General features: G+C 41.9%; 1 protein-coding gene across 2 annotated transcripts; it reads right to left on the bottom strand.

The window, feature by feature from the left end:
- Window positions 1-181: 181 nt before the first annotated feature.
- LOC122130577 (choline transporter-like protein 2) lies at window positions 182-23,594 on the bottom strand. 2 transcript variants are annotated; one of them, XM_042705303.1, is made up of 22 exons: window positions 23,427-23,594; window positions 14,959-15,007; window positions 14,768-14,841; window positions 14,260-14,344; window positions 13,999-14,083; window positions 13,754-13,867; window positions 13,598-13,658; window positions 13,100-13,220; window positions 12,826-12,909; window positions 12,552-12,664; window positions 12,325-12,456; window positions 11,882-11,981; window positions 11,640-11,732; window positions 10,356-10,440; window positions 9,798-10,060; window positions 9,532-9,626; window positions 9,202-9,305; window positions 8,920-8,993; window positions 8,736-8,806; window positions 8,466-8,554; window positions 3,157-3,241; window positions 182-1,201 (listed from the first exon to the last, which is right to left on the bottom strand). In XM_042705303.1, exons 1-22 carry the CDS (start codon window positions 23,455-23,457, stop codon window positions 1,095-1,097), a joined length of 2,115 nt encoding a protein of 704 aa, XP_042561237.1. In that variant the 5' UTR covers window positions 23,458-23,594; the 3' UTR covers window positions 182-1,094. The 2 variants fall into 2 exon arrangements, with proteins under 2 accessions (XP_042561237.1, XP_042561236.1); XM_042705302.1 differs by lacking the exon at window positions 23,427-23,594 and adding an exon at window positions 18,087-18,725.
- Window positions 23,595-24,588: the final 994 nt, after the last annotated feature.

Genomic DNA, 24,588 nt, shown 5'->3' with positions numbered 1-24,588 from the left:
ATGTAAATAAAATGTGAACTGGTTCTTCAGCATGTTAAATTAAAGCCAAAGAAACCTGTGCCCCTGTGTTTGTTAGCATCAATTATTTGGATACAAGTGTCTCAACCTCTAAGGAACAAAACCATCCTAACATAATATAGACAAAACAAAGATTTTTCATCCAAGTCATAAAAAGAGAATATGACAGTACAAATAATTCCATCTTTATTTCGCTTTCAAACTATAAACCATAAATATAAAATGATAAAAATTAAACCTCCATGCAGAAACAAAAACTAAAACATATAAAGTATTTATACTGAAGGACATTCTCTGTACTTTACATATGAACCTTCTAAGCATCAACTCCAAATGAAGGCTTATCTTATCTGTCTATTAAAATTGTGTTGTCTTTTGGTAGATTGTAAAAGCAAAGAAAACAACGGGGGGGGGGGGGGGACAAAAAAACACTGTACACATATTTGGAAATATATTTGAACTTGTGTTCTTAGCTCTTTAGTTGGGATAAGGCACATTTGAGATTGGCTTCACATATGTAATAACAAAGCAGCAAATCACATAGCATTACTCTATTTATACAAATATGGTCACTGATTTTCAACTTGAGCCAATATTTATGCTTAGTAAAAAAAGTGCCAAAATAATAAAATCACATCAGTTTTCTAAACAGCTCACTTTAAGGCTCTGTTGTGTAACATACTTCAGTTACTTTGCCAAAGACACAAAAATCACTGATAACATTTTTTTTTAATAAATATGCTTTGGTGTGATGTCATAACCCAGTTACAAAATGGATAGTTTCATGGAATTTATTATGTCATCTAAAACGTGCAGAAAAGTGTCCAGTCATCCTCGACTTGCATAGAAATGTATAGAATAGGAAGTACATGTTCTTTCTTCTGATTAAAAAAAAAAAGCCTTTTGATGTAGGCTAGCTTCTGGTCCTGATCAGTTTGCTTTGAGTGTTGAGGTCAAGAATAGTCTTATACTCACTATATACAGTTTATATGGCAGTTATGGAAAGACCAGCTTAACTGAGATGTACAGCAGGCCTGCTCCAGTTATCCTCCTCTTCCAGGTCACTAGGGGGAGCTCTACTCTGTTGTTTCAGTCTTGTTCTTTTTCTTTAGGATTTTGAGCAGATTGTCAGGCATCAGGTAGGGTCTCTCTGCACTGCCATCATTCCTCTCCAAATCCTCCACTGTGTAAAGACAAAAAGAGAGAAATGAAACAAACATAACACAGAAACACAAGAACATTCCTTTAGGTGGGGGAACATCTGTCTACTCGGAGCTCGTACTGCTGTTCCTACAGATGTTCACGAGAGAGCGAGCTCTGCTTAAAGGGACTTATGCTATAGGCATGTGAGATGCCATTGACATGTAGGCATTCAGATAAGAGCTATCACATTTCATCATAAAAAGAACAAGGGACATAAAGACAAAGACACAAGCATGCACAAACACATGGACACACCGGACACGTGTACGCACACGTGCACACACACACACAAACAATAGTAATTTATTTGTTCCAAAACAGGAAGCCTCAACCGACCTCAATCAGCTCATAACCAATAGACCAGCCACTTGACAACACTGCAGAATCACACATAATTCTCAGAATTTGAAATTAGTTTGCTTGGGTTTATTTAAACCAAATTGTCCCATCAAAACACATTTGATAAGAAAGTTAATGGAGAAGTCATCCATCATTAATGCCACACGTCTTAGGACGTTTAATGGCCATTGAGGTAATGAATATTTAACGCAGCCTTGTGTTTCACTCTCTCTATGTATGTCTAAGTGTTTGAAAAGAGCGATGGTCTGACATGGAGAAAGGCTGAAGAACCTCAGCACTGTCCTCCTGAACTCTACTCATCACTGGGCTGCAGTGGTTTAAGGTGGACGTCCTTATCCTCCGGCTCCTGAGGTGATGCCTGGTCGCCCTTAAAGAATATGTCATGGATCTCCGCTGACACGTAGTAGGGCCTTGCTGCAGAACCGTCATTCCTCTCCAGATCCTCACCTTCAGGAATGTTATGAGGTGTGTGTATGTGTATATACAGTATATATATTTATATTTGTGTGTGTGTGTGTGTGTGTGTGTGTGTGTGTGTGTGTGTGAGAGAGTGAAATACAGTTTAAAATGGATAGGACAGTGAGATGGCGAGATACAGAAATGTAAGTAAGAAGAGTGATTTGATCAGGTGCAGAAAGTGAGTTAGTTTGGAGAGGTCACAGCAGTGCCAGTGTTTAGGGGATTAAGGAGAAAATGGAGGAAAAGAAAAGGAGAGAGAAAAGAGAAGAAGAAAATGCGTCAGGAGCGAAAATGAAGGAAGAGGCATAGAATGTTAGCAAAAGCATGCATCAGGTACATAGCGACAGATACTGACATGCCTGCCAAGTCCCACGTTTTATCAGTGACACTCACGGATTTTCACACTTAATAGCAGTGTGAGAGACTGCCGTGTTCGCACTGTGTGGCTTACGTCGGAGTATCCATTATACTAGTCAAGGGCATTTCAACAGTCTGTAGGTAAGCACCTTCATCACTGAAGAACTTGTCTATGGGCAAACCTGTCTACTAAATGTTGTGTGAATGTAACAATATAGGAGTCTTTGTGTGTGTGTTTGTGTGCCTGTGTGGGTGGCTCATGGATTTCAGTCAACTTGACAGGTATGTACTGAGGTAATTTGTACGGATGAGCCTTGCATTGTTTGTAGGTTAATATAGCACAGAACAGTATAAAGAAAGAATGATCAAATGACCATTGTGTACCCAAAAGGTAATGTGCTCCAGGTACAGTATAGTTCCCAGAGGCCCATCAGAGCTGAATATACAGGTCCAAAACACAGGGGCCTCAGTATAATCAGTAGAACAGGGCAAGGTGAGTGTGTCCAGTGTTTGTGGTTGAGGAATGAGGTCTGTCAGATAAACTAGTACACACAGACAGGACTTTGCCAGTGCCAACCAGTCTCACATTCACAATATGGCACAGGCAGCACAAAAGACCAAGTGTAACTCGGAGGTTACAGTGAGGAACAACCAAAGAAAAGGTTTCACTTCCTACTGAATATAACGCAATGGTACACACAAGCCCTTTTTGTGAACAGCTATTACAAGCTGAACACCAAGTGCAACGTGGTGACTTACAGAAGCAGAGGAAGAGCGTGTCGACACACATGGAATAGACACTGAAGAAGCCATGGGCTATGAGGTAAGACCCAACAACAGCCGTCTGTGGAAAGGGACGAAAACACACACACACACACATCGAAATACATGAACTTGTAGGACACCACTGAGATGATTAGACAAGGAACATACACTCTCATTACAACAACAATCCACAAATGGCCACAACAGAACATTTTAGTTTAGAGATGCAACGATATGGAATTTTAGGGCCGATAACCGATAATTCTTGGCTTATTGTGGCCGATACCGATACGGTAACCGATATTTTTTTTTAATAAAAATAAAGGGTACAAAAGGTTTTTAGATTTACCTTTTTACAAAAGGTTTTAGATTTACCTTTATATGTCAATTCATTATAACAAATGTTCTTCTTCACTACGTAATTGCTGCGTGCATGACGTCAGCCGTGTTTGGCTTGCGTCATTGGTCTGTTCCAGTAAACGCTGTCGGCGGGGAAAACGTATTTCCTAAAGAATCCGTATTGAAACTGGAAGTCGTCACTTTACTCCGTTTGATTAGGACCTTTACTTTTTAGTTGAGAAGTTGTGTTGATCGCCTGACATTCAAACGATCGGTTTTCTTTAAATTATTATTATTTTTGTGAAGTTATACGGCTTATGTGAATAAAGCTATCTACACGACTTTTTATGTCTACATTTACTCGGTTAGTTGTTCATGTGGTACACTAATGTTGCAGAGTATTGTAGGTCTTAACTGAAGCTCTCCATTATTGTTAGGTTGCTGCTAACGCTTAGACCAACAATCCATTGGAACACATAGTAGCTAGCTAGCCTCGCTGCTAATAAGTATAACGTTAGCATGCTGATATGAATTGACCCATTATAGTCAGGTGGCTTAATGCTCAATTGACTTGTTAACCGAACTTTTACGAAGTCATACAACTAAACACACAAGTGACTTGTTAACCGAACTTTTACGAAGCTATATGACCAAACACAAAGCTAGCACTGTTCATTCCAGTATAGCTAGCTAGGGCAATTAGCTCGCCTAAGATACTGTAATTTAAGCTAACCAATTACCTCATTTCCCCCAAAACCCATCAATTGTGTGTGTTTGTGATGTGTAACATATATCCTTTATCAGTCATTCAAGTTATTTACGTTTATTTACTGCTAGCGATTGTACCGACACGAGTGTAATTCAATTGCTAGCTAGCTAGGTAAATTAGCTTGCGTAAGATACTGCTTGAGCTAACCAGCCCAAACACTGAATAGCGAGCTGTCAATTAGCTCGCCTAAAATACTGTAATTCAAGCTAACCAATTACCTCATTCCCCCCAAAACCCATCGATTACGTGTGTTTGTGATGTGTAACATAGATCCTTAATCAGTCATTCAAGTTATTAACGTTTATTTACCGCTAGCGATTACAAGTGTAATTCAATCGCTATTAATGTTAACGTGACAACATTAAAAGTCAGGCATCGACATGGTTCCTAAAGAATAAATCAAAGGTCCTTGTCCATTTCTGTTCAGAACATGTGACAAGTTTTATCCAACCAGAGACCGGAGTAAAGTGACGATATCCGGTTTCAATATGGATTCTTTAGGAAATACGTTTTCCCCGCCGACAAACGCTCCAGTTTAAATAAATCATGGCGGCTGCAGATGTCTATGAAAGACTCTGTCGATAGTGACGTTGCCTAGTAACGCCGTCTGCGTGCAGCTGATAGTGACAAGTTTAGTTTGTTGGGAAAGTAGTTGACCATACTGTGTGCCTAATACGGTTCGAGTGCTTAAATCATCATTGTTTGACACGTATGTGAGGCATTGTGTGCGAACCTTATGAAAGTAAGGGTTTTCATGAAGTTACTACTGTGATAGAGTGTGTATTTGGGATACATGCGAGTGCACATTGCTATTAGTAGCGATTAGCATGCTAAGCGGAGATTTAGTTATGTTCTGTTCTTATGTTGATTCGATGTAATAAGGATGGGTTCATCCTGTTAAGATTGCGACTGGATGAGATATGAATGAGATCCTTGTTGTCTAGTGTAATGTCCACTACAGGGACGTGCGGTCCTATGAGGCAGAGCCTCACCCGTCATCTTGAAAAGTGAAAAGAAAAAAAAAAATTATAAAATAAATATTGATATTTCTCTACTAATCTGTGGTATAGGTGTAATTTCTGCATGATTCCAATCATTTCGAGCATTTTTATAATCAAAATCGCTGAATTTGTGCATTGTCCTATTCAAATAGACGGGAGAAAACAAGGGACGTGCGGTCAGGTTAGGCACTGTCGGTAGGAAAACTGAATGATCAGGGAAAGTGTATTAAAACCGGATGTCGTCACTTTAAGCCGGTCTCTGGTTGGATAAAGCTTTTCAGCAGAAATGGACAAGGACCTTTGATTTATTCTGTAGGAACCAAGCCGATGCCTGACTTTTAATATTGTGTGACGTTGTTGAAGTTCAAGTTCAACATTAATAGCGATTGAATTACCCTTGTGTCGTGTAATCGCTAGCGGTAAATAAACGTTAATAACTTGAATGACTGATTAAGGATATATGTTACACATCACAAACACATGTAATCGATGGGTTTTGGGGGAAATTAGGTAATTGGTTAGCTTAAATTGCAGTATCTTAGGCGAGCTAATTGACCTGGCTAGCTATAGCGGAATTAACAGTGCTAGCTTTGTGTTTGGTCATATAGCTTCGTAAAAGTTCGGTTAACAAGTCACTTGTGTGTTTAGTTGTATGACTTCGTAAAAGTTCGGTTAACAAGTCAATTGAGCATTAAGCCACCTGACTATAATGGGTCTATTCATATCAGCATGCTAACGTTAGACTTATTAGCAGCGAGGCTAGCTAGCTACTATGTGTTCCAATGGATTGTTGGTCTAAGCGTTAGCTTCAGTTAAGACCTACGTGTACCACATGAACAACTAAACGAGTCAATGTAGACATATAAAAAGTTGTGTAGATAGCTTTATTCACATAAGCCGTATAACTTCACAAAAATAATAATAATTTAAAGAAAACCGATCGTTTGCATGCCAGGCGATCAACACAACTTCTCAACTAAAAAGTAAAGGTCCTTGTCCATTTCTGCTGAAAAGCTTTATCCAACCAGAGACCGGCTTAAAGTGACGACATCTGGTTTTAATACACTTTCCCTGATCATACAGTTTTCCTACCGACAGGCACCATGTATTGTCTATGGGAGCTAGTGAGGCAGTGCCTCACCTAGGATTGCGCAATCGCTCCAAACTGGGTTTTGCGCATGCGTAGAACCTTTGAGCTGAGCTCAAAACGCATTGAAAAATCATGTAGGTGAGGCACACAGTACCTCTGCCTCAATAAAGGGGGCGTGCGAGAGCGCACCTGTCGGGGTTATCCTGGGAAACGTTGCTCTTCTTCTACACTTCTACTTGACGGCGAAAATGGAAGATTTTATTGCTAAGCTGAAGCAGTTCTCAAAACTGGACTTTCAGTCCAAACGTGAAATGATTAATGATGGGAGACCAATGCCGGAGTTAAAAGGTATGCTTCAAGCGACGGGACAGAAGATAACTCGATCGACTTCTCACATTCAAAGCCAAATTGCTTTGAACATGTTTGGAACCTCAAGAATAAATCTGGTTTTGAACTTACAGCGGCAGCTCCGTTGATTTCGCATTATTTCTCTTGGGATTGTTTTATGTCTATGTGAAGCCATTTACCATCACTCAAGTGGTTGTGATCACTTGGAACCCAAGACTGCTTTTTATTGGTGAGCTGATTTTGAGAAATTAAACTTAAAATTGTAGGTAAGTTGTGTTCCCTGGTTGCAATGGTTATCCTGTTGCTACGTTAGCTAGCGTAAAGATACCTATTAACGCCCCAGCTATTGTGACAAACAGTTAAAAACATTTATAGATCGAAAAATATTTAATCAATCAATCTTGCATATTTCAGTAGCGGTGGGTGTCTAGATTAGGACTGGTAACTTGTTTGGATTTCAACTGAAACTTGTTTTCAGTTTTTTTCCGTTGTGTAGACCGACACGCAAATTTAGCTGATACAGGAGGTGGAACCCATAAACACCCTTTCTGTATATATGTCTATGGAAAGCTCTATGACCCTCACAAATTCTCGTCGCGAAATCGAATTATTTCAGTTGGTTCCATGAGGGTTTGTACACACAGAAATAAATCGCTGTCTAGTACACTAAATAACGCTGTACAACTGCAATTTTTTGCACACATACAAGTTAAATACCCCTTTTGGGTAGGAGCGTATGGTGTTTAAAATCCGTTATCCTGGTTGATACAGAAATCAATATTAAGTAACGATTACCCGCGTGAGGGCGTTTATAGGTCCCGGGCGTTAATACGGGTCGTTGCGATAATTAGCTAGCTAAGGACACTTAATAACCTTACGAGTTAATCGGAAGAGTTCAATTTGCATGAAATGATAGCTGGTTATCTAGCTGATGTTATAGTCTCCTCGATTTAACTCTTAAAATTATAATGGGAAAGGTAGAAACCCTCAGGGTGCTTGTGCAACTTCGTAAGAAAGAGTTCATATTCAGGAGTTCATATTCATGAGTGCATAATATTTACACGTGAGTTCATCACAAGCTAGCAGCTGCCTACTGTATGCACCTTACCTATGTGTGTGTAAAGAATGCTGATATGAAAAACAACCAGTAGTCAATGTGAAAGCTGCCAATTGAATGGTGATCTTAGATACTCTATCGCAAAGGCGCCTATTAACGCCCCAGCTATTAAAAACATTTATAGATCGAAAAATCTTTAACCAATCAATCTTACATATTTCAGTAGCGGCGGGTGTCTAGATTAGGACTGGTAACTTGTTTGGTTTTCAACTGAAACGTGTTTTCAGTTTTTTTCCGTTGTGTAGACCGACACGCAAAATTAGCTGATACAGGAGGTGGAACCCATTAACAGCCTTTCTGTATATATGTCTATGGAAAGCTCTATGACCCTCACAAATTCTCGTTGCGAAATCGAATTCGTTCAGTTCGTTCCATGAGGGTTTGTACACACAGAAATAAATCGCTGTCTAGTACACTAAATAACGCTGTACTGCAATTTTTTGCACACATACAAGTTAAATACCCCCTTTGGGTAGGAGCGTATGGTGTTTAAAATCCGTTATCCTGGTTGATATAGAAATCAATATTAAGTAACATGTACCTGCGTGAGGCTGTTAATAGGTTTCGGGCGTTAATAGGCGCCGTTACTAAATTGGGTTTATGTATTTGTAAATTTGACTCTGAAAAAGTCAGTCTTACCAGGATGGGAACCCAGTAGTAGTTGAGGGTGGGCGCTGTGTCTTCAAAAGCCTTCACTCTTCCAGAGAAGAAAAAGAAGGCAAAGACTCCTGAGGCAGAAAGGGAGGATAGATCCCATAACTGGGTTAGTTGTTAAAGGTAAGAAAGTAACTTCTACAAAATCCAAAGCTCTGACTGCCAGGCCTCTAAGCCAAGCTCACTGAAATTCACTTTCCAGTATTCGTCTAGTAATAGGACTCGAGGCTCCTGGGAAGAGATAGTTTCTCTCACCTACTAGTCCTACAATGAGAAGTTTTCCCAAGAACAACAGGAAATCAGTCACTTTATCCAAAACCGTGACCCTGTACAAATGAAAGAGAAACAGGGACATGCAAGTCAGAATGTAAGTGTGGCAAGACCTTGACATTCAACATTACATATGGCATTCCTTCTACTTAGAGTCCATCAGTCTCACCTTACGATATTTCTCATCAGAAGGAAGAAAGCATCTTTGGCCGAAGTGCAAAAGTTTTTGCCATATAGGGCTACCTGAAGAGGGCATATGATCAAGAGGTTTAATAAATAAACTTCGTCACATCATTAACTCACTTGTTTTCATATTGATACCAGCAACATTGTAAGACCATATCAAGTATGGGTCTTGTTCAATGACTGACCCTCACCCAAGCCCTGAGCCCAAGGGAAGGTCACCTTTAATCGAAATATTCTCCATGGCATGTAGCTCTGTAAGACATACCATGATATAAGCATTCCTGTTGAGGAATTTGATGAATTTCTCAAGGCACCAGAAGCAACACTTGAGACAGCACAACAGGAACTTCGTACACTTGTTTTGGGCTCCTAAAAATAAACAGCAGTAAAAAAAGAAGAAAACACAGATAGCATCAGATAGTGGCAGCAGTAATAAAAAGCAACAACAATAATGCACATGTTAAATCCTAAACTACTACAAAGTACTATTCATTTCTGATTTTTTCACACGTAACAGGACTATAAAGGTGTGTTCTTTGATGGCTGACTGGGGACACAGTATATCAGACATGCAGGTGCATAGCTGCTGCTTCACCTTTGAGCTTGTGATCCACATACTCCAGCAGCACTCTGATCACCTGGATTATAGAGAGGATCAGAGAGCCAAAGGCCAAAGAACCTGTGTGATATCTGTACAGGGAGGGAGGGGTGAGAGTGAGAAAAAAAAAAAAAAGAAGTCATGTACACACACACACACACACACACAAACATAGACACGTGCATAAACACACAGACACATACATATACACAGACACATACATATACACACAGTCCACAATAGAACCCACCACCACCACACACCTGAGAGCCCTGCCGAAGGAGGAGAAGACCGGACAGGTGGGCATGTCGTCTGGCTTGACAAAGGCCCAGTAGTAGGAGGCAAACGCCCCTGCCAGAGTCATCTGCCCCAGCGCCGTCACAAAGTTGGCACACCAGAAGAACAGGAAGACGTTATAGAACTGCAGGCCGATGAGATACTTGTGGTAAACGGTTTCCCCTCCGTAGAATGCAAACAGGCACTCAGAGTCAGGGCACTTGGCTTTCATGTCGGATGTGCTGAAGTTCTGCACACAGGAGAGAGTGTGTCAGATTTAACTAGAATAGCCACAACAAAAGAATGTCAAGACTGGCTGTCTAACTAGGACATGAAAAGTTGCTGAGTTCAGTCAATCAGTGCTGACCATCTGACTCAGACTTTAATATGAAGAGACAAGACACAAAATCAATGTCTTTGTTTAAGGCATTTTAAACCTAGGAATTCAAAAGCACTTCTAGAATTAGATTTTCTTCAAATTTTGTAATTGTGTATGTGTGGTGTGTATGCATGTGTGAATTCTTGTTCTGTATGTGCACACTTACCTCAGGGTTACATGTCTGTCTTCCGTACTCACAATCTGTCTCATTGAAGACTTTATAAATGGGTTCGTTGGAAGTGGAGAGGAACCTGACCAGGGTGGGTCAAGGAATAATAATAATAATAATAATAATAAAATTTATAGCGCTTTTCTAAATACCCAAAGTCGCTTTAACATTGTAGGACAAGCAAAACAAGACAACAGTAAAATATAAAGACAAAGGATCGGACAAAACAGACAAACAGAACATTATATAAAAAAGAAAAGTAGCAAATAAGTCTATTAGTGGAGGGGAGGGAGCAGGGGATGTTCAGGTGAAGGCGAGGTTGAACAGGTGAGTTTTGAGGGAGTGTTTAAATAGTTCTATGTTGGGAGCCAGACGGATGGGGAGAGGGAGGTCATTCCAGAGGGAGGGGGCAGCAGCAGATAAGGCCCTGTCACCCCAGGTCCGGCGCTTAGTCCTGATGGTTTTGAGAGTGTTTGCGCCGGCGGACCTGAGGCAACGGGTAGGGGTGTGGAGGGTGAGGAGGTCAGAAAGGTAGGAAGGGGCCAGGTTATTTAGGGCTTTGAAGGTGATGAGTAGTATTTTAAAGTTGATCCTGTGTTTGACCGGGAGCCAGTGGAGGTTTCGGAGAGGGTGGGATTTAAGATGATACCCAGGTTACGGACCTGGGTGGAGGGGGTGATGGTGGAGCCGTCAATGTTGAGGGAGAAAGTCTGGGCTGAGTGGGTGAGGTGTTTAGGGCCGATAATGAGTATTTCAGATTTATTGCAGTTGAGTTTGAGAACATGTTGTTGCATCCAAGATTTTATATCAGCAAGGCAGATGGTGAGAGTGGAGTGAGTGACTGAGGTGATGGTCTTAGAAGAGAGGTAGAGTTGGGTGTCGTCAGACAGAGTGTAATGTAACAGGCAATGTTACCCATTCCCCCCATTCTGGTGGCAAGCATACATTCTCTGATCATTGGTTATTTACACAAGAGAGTAAGTCTCAGGTAGACATCATGTTCACTGTGTCTGTTTCTCAAAATATAATCCTTATATGGTCCAGTTCACACCCAACTCTGCTGAGTCTATGTTGAGTGAGTCTGCAGACAAACCCAAGTCTGACACCATTTCCACCATGAGCTACAATAAGTTATTGGCCAAGCTATTCAAAAGCTTCCTGATTGAGTTATTATTGTAAACAAAAAAAAAAAGTTAGGAAGAAAAAGGAAACAACTGCAGGGTATGAGATAAGGGCTTGATGAACCCATAATGCACTGGGCTTCTCCAGCAGAAAGGATACACAGCGGTTACCGCCCAGTAGGCGATGACAACGGCCAGCAGCACAAAGGTGACGAGGGGGTAGAACAGGGAGGACATGATGTGACCGATGGCCCTGTGGACAGAAACGTTACTGTTAGAGCAGCTCAAACGGGCAGCTGGTGTGCTGTCAAACACAGAAGTGGAAGTGCTGTTAGTTTCTCTGCTCATGTCAGTGTCAGGAAGTGATTGATTGCGAGTGGATTGTGAAGCACCGCCACTGACTTGCTGGCTTCCTTGATGAGAGCGATGGCGATGAGGATCCGCTTTCGGAGGAAGATGAGGAGGAGGATGATGATGACCTCCAGAATGGCCAAGATGATCACTATGGACAGATGGCATGGATCAGAACATGCACGACACCAAGCAGACATAGGGGCAAACTGGGAAAATGGCAGTTGGCCAACAGTGAAAATGAAAAAAACTCAAATCCATACTAAAACATGCTGCTTGGGCAGCTGTGTCCATTTAGCTGCGCCCAAGTGCCGTCACTACAGTATTTATCTCCCCCTGAGCCCTGTAGTAACCACTGACCGGGTAACAATGACTGCCCAGTAACGAGCACTAATACTCACCTGAGGAGCCATTTCACGCAATCATGCTGCTTATTTCAGAAAAGGGAGGGTACAGAGTCATATATTTTTATCAAAGGTTTGTGCTGTACTCACTGAAAGCCAGCCATGTCTGTCGGATCTGCAGGTACACAGAGAAGTCCAGTTGGAGGCCCAGATCCTGCAGGGTGATGTCAGCTCCAGGCTCACCCTTCAGGTCGGCGTACTCCATGTAGCAGTGGAAGATCCCTGGAGGAGTGAGTGACCAGAGGATGACAGAGGGACATGGGGGTACAGACTGAATCTAGCTGAATCTGGATGCAGGGGAGAAAAGAGGGACTTACCATATCCAAGCACCAAAATCACCATGACGATCATGACCCAGACCATGACGCCAGCTAAGAACCGCATTAGGACGATGAAGATGAGACTGAGGGCCATGGCCAGCACTAGCGCTCTAAGGAATGAAGGTGATGGATAAAAAGATTATTAAAAGACTGCTTAAAATTTTTTTTTTTTTTAAAAACATGACCCTTCGGCACTGACCTCAATCATTCTCTGTTCTGTGAGATTTCCACAAGAGCAGGCAAGGTGAAAGTAACTGACTGGTGTACTCACATTAGGATCCAGTACCATGACTGTGTGTAGTCTTCAAAGATCTTCATGGCCACCTGTCGCGCTTCAATAACCACAGAGGCATTTCTGTTCATCAGGAAAAGCAGAGTTTGATAATTCAATCAAAGACATCATCAATCCTTCCCACATTTCCCTGCAACCGGTATTGGTAACAATGATGATACCGCCCGGATCACAAAAGACATTATTAAGTCATCAGCTTCTTGTGTACATAAAGTAGATGCCCATATAGGGCTGGGAAAAATATAAAACTCACTTCACTCCATCGATCAGGTCTTTGGCAGGTCTAAAACCACTACCATCGTCAAACTGGCTCTGGTTTCCCACAAGCACATCCTGGCCCTTCCTGCTGAGAGCAGGGAAGCACCTGCGTGTGACTGCAGGGGGAAGGCAGACAGGCAGGCAGACTCATATGCTTGTGGTGGAAAAAAGGTGATGCCCTGAGCTCTTTAAAAAGGTGTTGTCATTGTTTACCCTCTCTTATTATGAAATAGTGTCTCAGTAATTATACAATTGTCAAGAAACAGAAAGGATATTGCTTTGCAATATCCCTGTGTAGTCTGCATCTTCACTGGTTGTTTTTTTGGGGGGATTTGTTCATGTGTCGGGCCATAAAATGTACCTTTACCTTTTTTAAGTAAACTAAATTAAGTACACTGCAGTTAAGGGTATTCACTGATTATTTTATGCACAACTGAGGCCAGAATTACACCCTGTACAACAAATGCATGGATATTCAGGACTTGACACTTACAGGATTTGCTTGGCAGAAGCATTGCAGGACACAGGCCCTCCTTTAGAATCTGTGTTACAGTCTAGACAAGAACGGAACTGTTCAGATCAACTGGTTAAGACACACAAGCACACACACACACCCTCCAACGTGATCTATGGCACCAACTATACTCACCAATGAGGAAGTTAAACCTTCCTTGCAGAATTTTTTGTAGTACTCCCAGTCTTTGCTTATGGCGCGTGCTTTCACCAAGGTCATGAAGCTTTTTGGACATTGCTCTACACACAACTGATGAAAAGCAAAATCACGATCAAAATCACAATCATTCACGAGGTCAGGAGGAAGACTAATGGCTAATGGATACTGCAGAGGCTTAGGAGGGTGAGAGGTAAACAAGGAGGTCAGGACAGGGGCACAACCTGAGTGGTGGGGCACTGGAACTCCAACAACACCATGGGGTTGGCACACTTCATGATGTTAAAGTAGAACAGCTTGGTCTTCTTCCTGACATAGAACATGTGTGAGGGTGGAAGTGAGAGAGAGAGATTTACAGATGCACATATAAAGCAATTTATGCTCAGCTGCAAAACAAGGATGTGGTCAGGTGTTACATTTTCAAAATACAAAAAGAAATAATAAGAAATATAGGTCATCACATCTGAGCAAAAGGGAGAACTCACTCCAGTGGTGTGCCAGCCTGTCCACAGAATTGACCTCGGCTGTCTGTAGGGTAGATCACCTTGCGGGGATCACCCTGGGACCAGGCTTAGAGAGAAGAGATCAACACACCATCACAGACTATACTGCACAGGCTCCGACTGACAAGAGTGACGGGGCATGTTCCTGCCACAGCCTCAAGGTTCAGGAACACAGCAAAGCACATGGCAAACACAATGCTGGAGAAATCTACAGGGCTGATCTTATCAATGTCCTAAGAATGCAAAAGCTCTTAGTGCACACACACACACACACACCTGATAACATGGCCTCTTATTAGATACATATTTTGTGCCTGCCTGGCTTCATAGACCTGCACCTAATGTCATCATAATAAGGTTTCAGCACATATAGGACTAATGAAAACTGAAATGTGATCAATCTTCAAAATGTGCACCCATTACAGTATTTGAATATTTTTGACCTGGCACACAGGTGTTAAACACTCTCTTTCTGTGGTGTCTCACTCACCCAGGATGCCCACGGCAAAGTAGCCCAGGATGGCAACAACAAAGAGGATGCAGCAGACAATGTCAGTGCAGCCCCTGTCATTGGAGGTCCAGAGAGATGGAGAGAGAAAGGGAAAGTGGGAGTGAAACAGAATGAATGAGAGAAAGGTCTTTCACCTCTTGGTATTTCATTTCAGGTCTCATTCTCTTTACCTGTTGTAGATTGGCCCTTTGAAGGTGGGGTCATACTTCCTGGGTTCGCCTGCAGAAAGGGGGAAAAGCATTATTTAGTGGTAAGTAATTTAATATTAGGTTGATTTAGGTTGGTGCACACCATACTTTGCACTACATGGATAATAAACAGCAAACTGACATAGGGAGTATCCACAAAATCAAAGCGCTTCAGTTCTCACTGGGAGCAATACAGACAGAGGGAGCACACAGAAGGTGCTGGAATAGAAATTATTACATAATATTTCTATGGACCATGAACCAAGATTGTCCTTCAATTACTAAGTATGTTCCATAAGGACATGATCTCTAGGTCGTGTTGCCATGGGGGCTCTTCAGCAGCCAAGGCGTGTGGCATTCCCAAACAGCCACGAGTGAAATGTGATTCCTCCCCCGGGGCGGACACGCCTGGCAACCCACAACATTCCTCCCTAGTGATTCAAACAGGCCACCTCTGACCCCACTGACCGCCATCGTCTCACCAGACTGGCAGGATGATGCATATTCACACTGAAATTGCCGGAACAACGAGTCAACAACACAACAATGCCCACACATTTACTGGAACCTCCCTGACATCTGGGAGAGATGAAGAAAAGCAACCACGAGCGACAAAATGTTACACGCTTGGTTTTAAAAACGTAATCATATTTGACTTGGAATAGTTGATGATGTGCATACAATAATATATAAAAGAATGCACATCAATTTACTTGTATTTTGAGAACAGATGCAATTGGTGGCCTTTGACGAGATGACCTTACTCATCCTGTACACAACTATAGTTGTCAAACTGTCAATTTTCCCCAAGGTGTAAATGTGAAGTTTGGAAAGTAGCTTAACAAGTCTCAACTTCAGTCATACGTTTCCCGCAGAGTTAGCAAACTGAATTCTAAATACAGTTAAAAAATGAGATAATTTCGAAAATATTGTTAATGACTTAAGAATATATGAATCAAGTGCATTGTATCAATAATTACCTTGTATGAATCATGTGCTTATGTAAGAAGGAACATGGCTTTTCTGTGTTTCTGTGTGTGTGTAACTTTGATTATTAGGTGCTGACACCATTGACTCTGCATATGAGTAAGAGTTAAATGCGTAAGGAGAGAGACCTTTTGCATATGTTTGGATGAGCTCAAAGGTGATAACAAGGGTCGAACTGTGCTTGTTCTACCCTGCGTAAAACTGACATCCTTGCATTTCAGAAAGCGAAGTTAGGATGACACAAAAGGACTTTTAGTCGAGCGTGGCTATTCTTGCTGACATTCAAAACATTTATGGTGTCAGAATTAGATAAATCTTAAGTATATAAACCCTGTGCAATGTTAGTAAAATTGCTTCACTTTCATCCTTGTGCTTTGAGTGAGCCTGATCGGAATTGTAGATCAGTATATTTATTCAGTACCAATTGCAGAGTCCTGAGATAAACCTGAGTGAATTTTCACCTAACATAAAACATTTGTGAAAAGAAAGATGGTAAGAAAGCAGGGAAACAAAATGGAAGAAATGTGTAGCTCTTGTGGGCCTCAGACACTGCACTGCAAACAAACTTTAAGCAGAAAAGACATGGTGACACATTTAGAATTACAAAGAGAGAGGAAATCCCTGTATTCCTTGTCACAAATAATTGGCTTGAGGTTAGAGAGAGAAATCGCTTTGGCTGAAATACAATAATTTACTAGATGTAAAGTAGCAACAATGTAAGGTGATAAAAGGCTAAATGCAACTATAGATGACGCTAGGCTCATGACCTAAAGTAACTACAACCAAAGGGGACAGAGCACTCAAGTTTGTCATTTCTCAAAACTTGAGGGCAAGTTGACAGGAACTGTCACAGAGTTTAGAACAGCTAAGAACGAATACGTCTGAAGAGGAACTTGAAAAAAACCACTAAATGAAGGCTGACAGTCGGGACTAGATCAAAAGACACTTCTTGGGGTTATAGAATATACTTGGGACTCTATTCAGAAGATACTTTATATTAGCCGACATTCCATTGTGATAATTCAATGTTACGGTCAACAAAAAAGTATACAACATTTAGGTAAAAAAGGACCTTGGCTTCATTTTGCCCAGGAGTGTTTGGCAAAAGGTGGAGAGCAAGAAATCTGTGAAAAATCCAATACCTATACTCCACTCATATCTCACAACAGCATGTGTTTTTCAAGTGTGATCTGAAATTCACTCTGCATGTCCAAAAAAAAAATGGACTGAACCTCGTGTTTGGGCGGCCAGGTTGTAAACTCTCCACTGGTAAATATTGGCCTCTAAACAGCCAGACTCTTTTGTGTTCTTGCAGTAAAGCAGGCCACTGTGCACTGATCTGTTGGTGTGATGTTCAGTCTGCGTTGACCTTAAATCAATAATACATGGAGGTGTGCTGCTGCTCTAAGGCAGGTGGCATCTCCTGCATGTCTGATGACAGGGGCTTTTACAACCACACAGAATCTTGTCTTCCACAGAGTGAAGAAAAGAAAAGTGCCTAAGCTGCCTCTTCAACCACTCAGCAGCAATTGTGTGTGTGGTGTGTATGTGTGTGTGGTGTGTATGTGTGTGAGTGAGAGTTTAGAACACCTACTATCCAAGAAAGTGGGTCAACCAAAAAGGTACAAAAACAAACAAAAGCAAAGCCCTACAAGAGGTATACGGAAAACATTCAACCAAAAAGGTTGAATTATTTACCAGCAAAAATGGCTTTAACCCTCGTACTGACCTCTAAAACACTTATGTGGAGAACCATTTGCTTTAATTCCATTCAAAACAAACAATACGAACAAACAAGCAAAACAAAACAATGTCAGATCTACTAGCTTGTGTTTTTCCACGAGTGAGCAAACATACTCTCCCCATTCTCCTCAATTGACAATGCCAGACCTCGCCTTCTCTGCACTCCACTCTGTGTTCACCTGTTATCTTTGAAGTTTCGGTAGAGACACACCACAGCCAAGGGTAACGCTGAACCGGTCATACCACAGGAACACTTTGCCTCATACACTCCCTCCAAGCTTCCTGTGATCAAGCCAAGCCTGCTCACCTGTGCTCGCTAAAACCTCCCTCTTAAACTGTCCAGCGAGACCTCATGTATGTGCGAGAGGGTTGATATTTACCGTGCTTGCCGTAGTAGGGCTGCTCCTCAGCCATCTTCTGAGTCCTGTCTGCGGCCTGTTTCAGGTCCTCTCCTTTCTCTCCTTACTGCTCGTCTTTCTTTCCCCCACCTCAGAGCTCTAAACACGCTCAAAACCACCACCCTTCCTCCTGCCCTCCGTGTAGAATGTGTAGTATGTATGCACGTGGGAGGAGCTATGAGTGGGGGAACCTGTCCAGTGGGGTCGGTAGCGTTGGTTTCAGCACAGTTTCCCCCCTCAGCGGTCTGTCAGTTGATCTGCAGTTGAGCTCAGCTCTTCTCTGTCCTGTGCTTGGCTTCTCACCTCCCTTGTTATTTGTTTCCTTCCTGGTTTCATTCAGTCCAGTCCCCCTGAGACGTCCACAGGTAGCTCATTTGTGGGGGTGGGAACTCGTTCACTTATCAGGGTGGAGCAGGCACAAAAGCACACTCCCGAGTCTATTATCTCTGCTTAACCCTTGCCAGTTGGCTCTCCTTTTCTTGAATTAAAGTGGTGTTCATGTGGCACAGTTCAGTTTTGCTGATCCCTTTGTGCTCACAATCCAAGAGTAAAATCTGCTGAGCTTCAGGTGTAGATCATTTGACATAATGAGTAATCAGCAGTGCATCTGTCACCTGCTAACTGAAAAACACTTCTATGTAATTTTGAACCAACGTTTCTGTGAATTTCCAGTAAAGTTTTATATTGCTTTAAGGAAATAATAAGGAAGAGGGTTGTAAAAAATGATTTAAATCTGTCCTGGTAGGTAGACAACAAAACAAATGGTTTTCTAATGCCCCCTGGTGGAACCAAGGGTTATTGCTACTACATATTCAGTCAAACATCACATTACTAAAACGTCAGCACAGAGATAGTGTTAGTATAGAAGAAAGGTCCTTATGCTGCACACGCTATTATGCGTCTATGTCGGTTCCTGTGCTCACTCTTAATAAATATTGCTAGGCTTCTGAAACCATGCCATTTAACTGATATTTGTGCTGTGATGTTCCTACCAAATACAAATATTGTAATAAAATAAGTTAATCACTTCAGGGGGGCAAACATGATATAAAAACCATTCGGTTTAATGCTGCTTCTGTGCATATTAAATCAAGCCAAGAAATACCACTCAATTCCTATGAGCCAAACTGTTTGATGGATCTAATGTTGAAACACATAATTAACTCCAGAGCATAACAATGACACTTCACACCACCACAAGAGGCAGGGCTATTTCCCCTCTACTACGCACTCTAGTCAGCCAAAAGTGACAGCCATGTTTTGTGGGTGGGGTGAGCCAAGTTGTAAGGCAGCCAGGCCCTAAGGAAAAGGAAAGCCAAGGCGGGTGAAAATAAAAATAGACACGGCTGCTGTGGGGCTGTTCCATGAGGGTGGTCCCTTAGTGAACCTCTACAGCCAAGACAACTGCACCGCCACAGTGGAGGGGGATTGTCACGTACTTCTGCGTGGGAAACCTCAACAGGGCATGACTTTAAAGCTGTGAATTACAACTTACAATACAAAGCGAAGTATAATCAGTCCAGCGTATGTTTAGTTTATATTAACACTAGGGATACTGATACCAAGACTGGCCCATACTGTGCTCATATACTTGTAATTCTGCCATACCACGCACTGATACTACTGTTTTGTTTACACAGAAAATAGTCTCCTGTTATACATTTTATATTCATATTAGTATTTATATTTTATTTTGTAACATACATAGCACATCTGATTAAAATAAAAAACTGTCTTCAAATGAATTGCATTTTAACAGTAATTGAAATTTGTAGGGAAGAAGCACTGCCTTATTAAGTACTCATATCAGTACTCAGTATCAGCAAGTGCACAAATGTAAGTACTCGTACTCGGTCTGAAGATATATCGGTGCATCGCTAATGCACACTAGGTTACTTCTTGATCATTTCTTCCATTTAAATGTCACATTACACAGAGGATCCTCTCTTACTTGCATTTATTAACAGGAGGTTGAACAGCCATCGGCGTCATCTATGTCAGTCCATCCTTAATCCTAAATCAGGAATGTCTTAGCATGGGTGGTGTGCATCTGTGCCATTTGATGCGTCACCCTCTTGAGAGGTCATTTGGACCCAATAGAACCTGTGGAATGTTTACAATTTTAAATTTGGGGTGCTAGCACCATTCTAAATGCCATCGCTTTTTTTCACAATAACTAATTCACCCGACTATTAAAGAGAATACTCTATTAAATCCCCCCCGCCCCCATCACAGCCATAAACACAACACTCTTTGGAAGATCATTCTCCTATCCCGAACACTTCTAGCCTGTCTGGACCCAATGGCAGTCAGGCAGGTAAGCGGGGGGGGGGGGGGGGGGGCGATGTGGAGAGACATGTCTCCCTCTGCAGGACATCTCTGTTCTGTCTGTCCCCCTCCCTCCCTCCACCTCCCCTGTTTCGGAACAGGCGCAGTACAGTGAGGAGAATGTTGGAAAACAGGGCGCGGTAATAGAAGCCAGCTGTGATGCAGCTCCCAGCCGGATGGGCACCAAACCAGCACTAAACTACAGCGGAGCAGAAAAAAAAAAACATCAGTGCTGGGAATAAACATCACAGGGCTCTGGTCCACTTTCATCACATATGTGTGATATATATATAGACCCCAATTACATGTAATCTAAGGCCGCCGAGTCTCTGACTAAACATGTCTGTCGCAGTGCAGTTTAGCAGCTCTGTGATTTGGGCTTTCCACATATAGCCCACAACAGGGCCTGCCTGAAACACACCCACTTACTCTGCGTAGACACAGGTGGGGCTCAGTTCCTTATGAAAACACACACACACACACACACACACACACACACACGCACACACACACACACACGCACACACTGCACTGCAGTGAGCATCTTTTATTCTATGAGAGCTCCAACCCAAGCATATCACCAGCCTGAGGTAGCTTCTGTCTCAATGTGTATATGTATGTGTGTACAGTATGTGTGTACATGTGTGTGGATGAAGCAGTGCATGCACGGTGTGTGTAAATGAGATGAGATCAGAGTGTGTGTGTATTTGTGTGTGTTTGTGTGTGTGTTGGGGGGTGTTGCCAGCACACTCTATCACAGTGCCACAAGTCTAGAGTGTTGTACACCAAGCAGGCCTACTCCAGCTACTCAGCGTTAATACTCTCATCATCATGTTAAAGCGTACTTGCAGCCAAGCAATTTCCCTTCTCTCTGCTCCGTCTTAGGAGCTGTTAGCTTCTTCCCACGAGACCCCGGGAGGCTAGGGATGCAGTCTGTATATCATTATGCCTCACCATTAACCAAACCCATTAACTCTCTCACGGCTCCTCTTGTGAAACAGAAAAAATGAAGGTGGAGCCAAATGTATGCTCTGCTAATTCACCCTGCTTTCTTAGAGAGGCTAAATGCATTATGTATGAGCCACAGAGTTCACAAACAAACGGCAATCGATGATACACAGTCCCACAGAGTCTGAGGTCTAATAGTTTTCTTTGTCTTGTGCTGGACTGAAAAACCGCAGGCAACATCTTGAGAAGCCACTGACCTCAACAACTGTTTCCGCCCTAGTAATTAGCATGACTTGCTTGAATTTTTCCATTTGCTGTTTTTTACGATCTCAGGCTTTCAATCTCAATCTCAGGATATGGTCAACTGCTATGACACGAATCGTACAGATGCCATTCAAAGTGTACTTTAGTCCACAGCTTGGGTTAATGATCTGTCCCTGTTGACAAGAGCAAGCAAATTTGATTTGATTCAGCTGATTTGAGCCGTCTGTGCGTCTGCGTAGAGCACGCGGAAAAGGCCATGGTTGTCTGACGTGCCATGGAGGGAATGAAACAGGAAATGCAGTTATCAGGCAATTAGATATCAGACAAACACAGCAAGGGAGAAGGAGATGGTTTAGTTTGGATGGATGTGAAGACACAAAGAGAGAGAAAAAAAGAGAGAAAAAAAGAAAGAGAAAGAAAGAGAGATTATAAACTCAGCACAGTGACTCATCAGGTCTGTGGGTTACTGCCCTGTGGGATGTTGCATTACTGGGTTTAAAACATAGGAGCCTAGACTGCTCTCTCCACTAGAATGAGGAACCCTATGCAATAGCACAGAGAGTGAAGACATCAGTCAAATGTGTGGGCTATCTTACTATACAGAAATCTCTAGGGCGTGGCTTTGCCCATACAGCACAACTCATAATTACATTTCAGACATGAGTCCAACAGATAAATATAAATTGAAGGACATGAATAGCAGGGTATTATTGTGTATGAAGTGGTTCATTGTACTGTAGTGTCTCTCCAGGCCTAACCCTTATTAGAAAGGAAACAGACAAGCGTTTCTCCCCCACCATTCCTAATGATGACTGCCTATTCCGGCACCTGTTATTAGATCACAAGGCCTAAGGCATCTTTAAATTAACTCCTCTATTTTTAACAACTCTGTGTTGTCTTTCTCTTGCCAATGGTGAGGAGCTATTCTCTGGGCCACTATACGGGGAGGTGGAATGTGGCACCTGGGCACGCGATGGCAGGGCTGGCTTGAGCCACTCGGGCCACTGGGAAGTCACACGCTATGCTTAGTTACGTGACAAAAGTTTGGCCTCCTTGACTGACATGACGTTAAGACTATCACAGAAACTTGACAGTACTGTTGAGGACCTTTCTATGAGGGCACAGAACGTTTGGATTTTGAACCCTTCCTTAAATACACAGTACACTTGAACTAAAACTTCTCCTAAAATGTTTACGTCATAGACAGACTACCACATGATATGTTCAGTAACCTACACTTGGGTCCCACTCAAAAACGTTAACTACATCAGGACATCCAGGACATGCATTCAAGATCTGCCTCCATAACGTTTGCCAAACATCCATCTGGTATTCATTTTACAGCTGCACTAGTTTACTCAAAATCGCCTCAGAAGAATAGGTGAAACGATGACAATACTGGAAATGACATGACTTAGCATAGGTTGTGTATAAAACGTAATTTGATTACATGCATTAAGGGCACTGCATGTGTAACGATTCCACAGCGCAAAAGACTATCGTGTGTGTGTGTGTGTGTGTGTATCATGAACATGGCCAGGAGAAGCCTAAACATTAACCACGAAGGGCATGCGTTTCCCCAGTGTGCTCTCTGGTCTGGAGAAGTGTCAGACTTGGCCGTCTAATGTAGAATATGATACAGGATCAATCAGTAACAACTGACACAACGACAATAATAATTGAATCCAGCAGTCTTTACGGTGCCAAGTGACCACCAAGAATAGGCCACTCGCATGTCTAAAACTGAGTTCTAAAAACGTTTTCATGTCAAGTTAGCCTTACCATATTTCGTCTTCTCGTCCTCAGCTTCCATGTCGGAAATATGCCTGTATCCAACTTCCTGACAACAACTTTCAAACTATTTCATTGTTTACAACCTATTTAACTTATGACGTTCGTTGGCTGGGAGTGGGAACGAACTGTTGCAATAAAATACGGACCTCTCCGAATATCGAAGTGAGTTGACAGACACGCCCAGTGTTGAGCCCGGCGATTCATTTGTGTTTTTGGCCGCCAGTCATACCAACTCCATGTACTACTGGTCAAACCCTCTCAAGGGGTTGACTTTCTTGCATGTTGAACTTGCGTTGCATGCGAAATGCCAAATCCGTTTGTGTTGTTGCCGGGATTGCAATAATCACGTTGAACTTGCGTTGCATGCGAAATGCCAAATCCGTTTGTGTTGTTGCCGGGATTGCAATAATCTCTGTGAAAAACTTAAAAATACAAATAGGCCTACATATTTAAAGTGTTCGCAGGGTTACAATACACATTTAGACGTAGTTACTGTAATATGTGACAGTTTTCTCTCCGTCCTTGTTAAATGTTGTAAATTGTAGCCTATGCTGTGAATAGTATTGATCAAATGAATGAAGAATGGTATTTATCAAATGTTTTCTTGCACCAAGGATGCATTTGAACTGAAAATTATGATTCTCATCGGACCTTTCTTTTCCTTAGCTTCTTTATTAGCTCAATGAAAGAAAGAAAAAGAAAAAGAAAGAAGAAAAAGAAAGAAGCATCTGTTCCTCAATGCGAGTTAAATCTGGTTATTAATGAAACATTTGCGGTTATTTAATTTTAAGAATGACATACGCCAATCTCGGGATTAAGTTTTTGGAGAGCAGAAGATGTACATATTTTGTATTTAATTTCTTCACGTCCATATACGTGCAGACTTGATGGGAACACGGAGGATTGCAATACCATTTTATTCCATTCATGAAATGTCTTGTATCATTATTGCATAAACGTCATTTACCCTCATTGGGATTGAAACATTATATTGCCCTTGATTCATTATTTAGTTCACTTAATTATGGGCTTTGATATCTAGGCATAGTTATACTTCTGATCTACCTCTCATCAACACATATTACTTTAATCTAGAGGCCTGACTGTTTTCGTGACCCGAGATTTTGTACCTAACATCCTGCATATTACA

Source organism: Clupea harengus, unplaced genomic scaffold (genome assembly GCF_900700415.2).
Source record: "Clupea harengus unplaced genomic scaffold, Ch_v2.0.2, whole genome shotgun sequence".
NCBI lineage: Eukaryota > Metazoa > Chordata > Actinopteri > Clupeiformes > Clupeidae > Clupea > Clupea harengus.
Note: the sequence above shows the minus strand (reverse complement) of the source record. Positions and strands in the feature narration are given on the sequence as shown.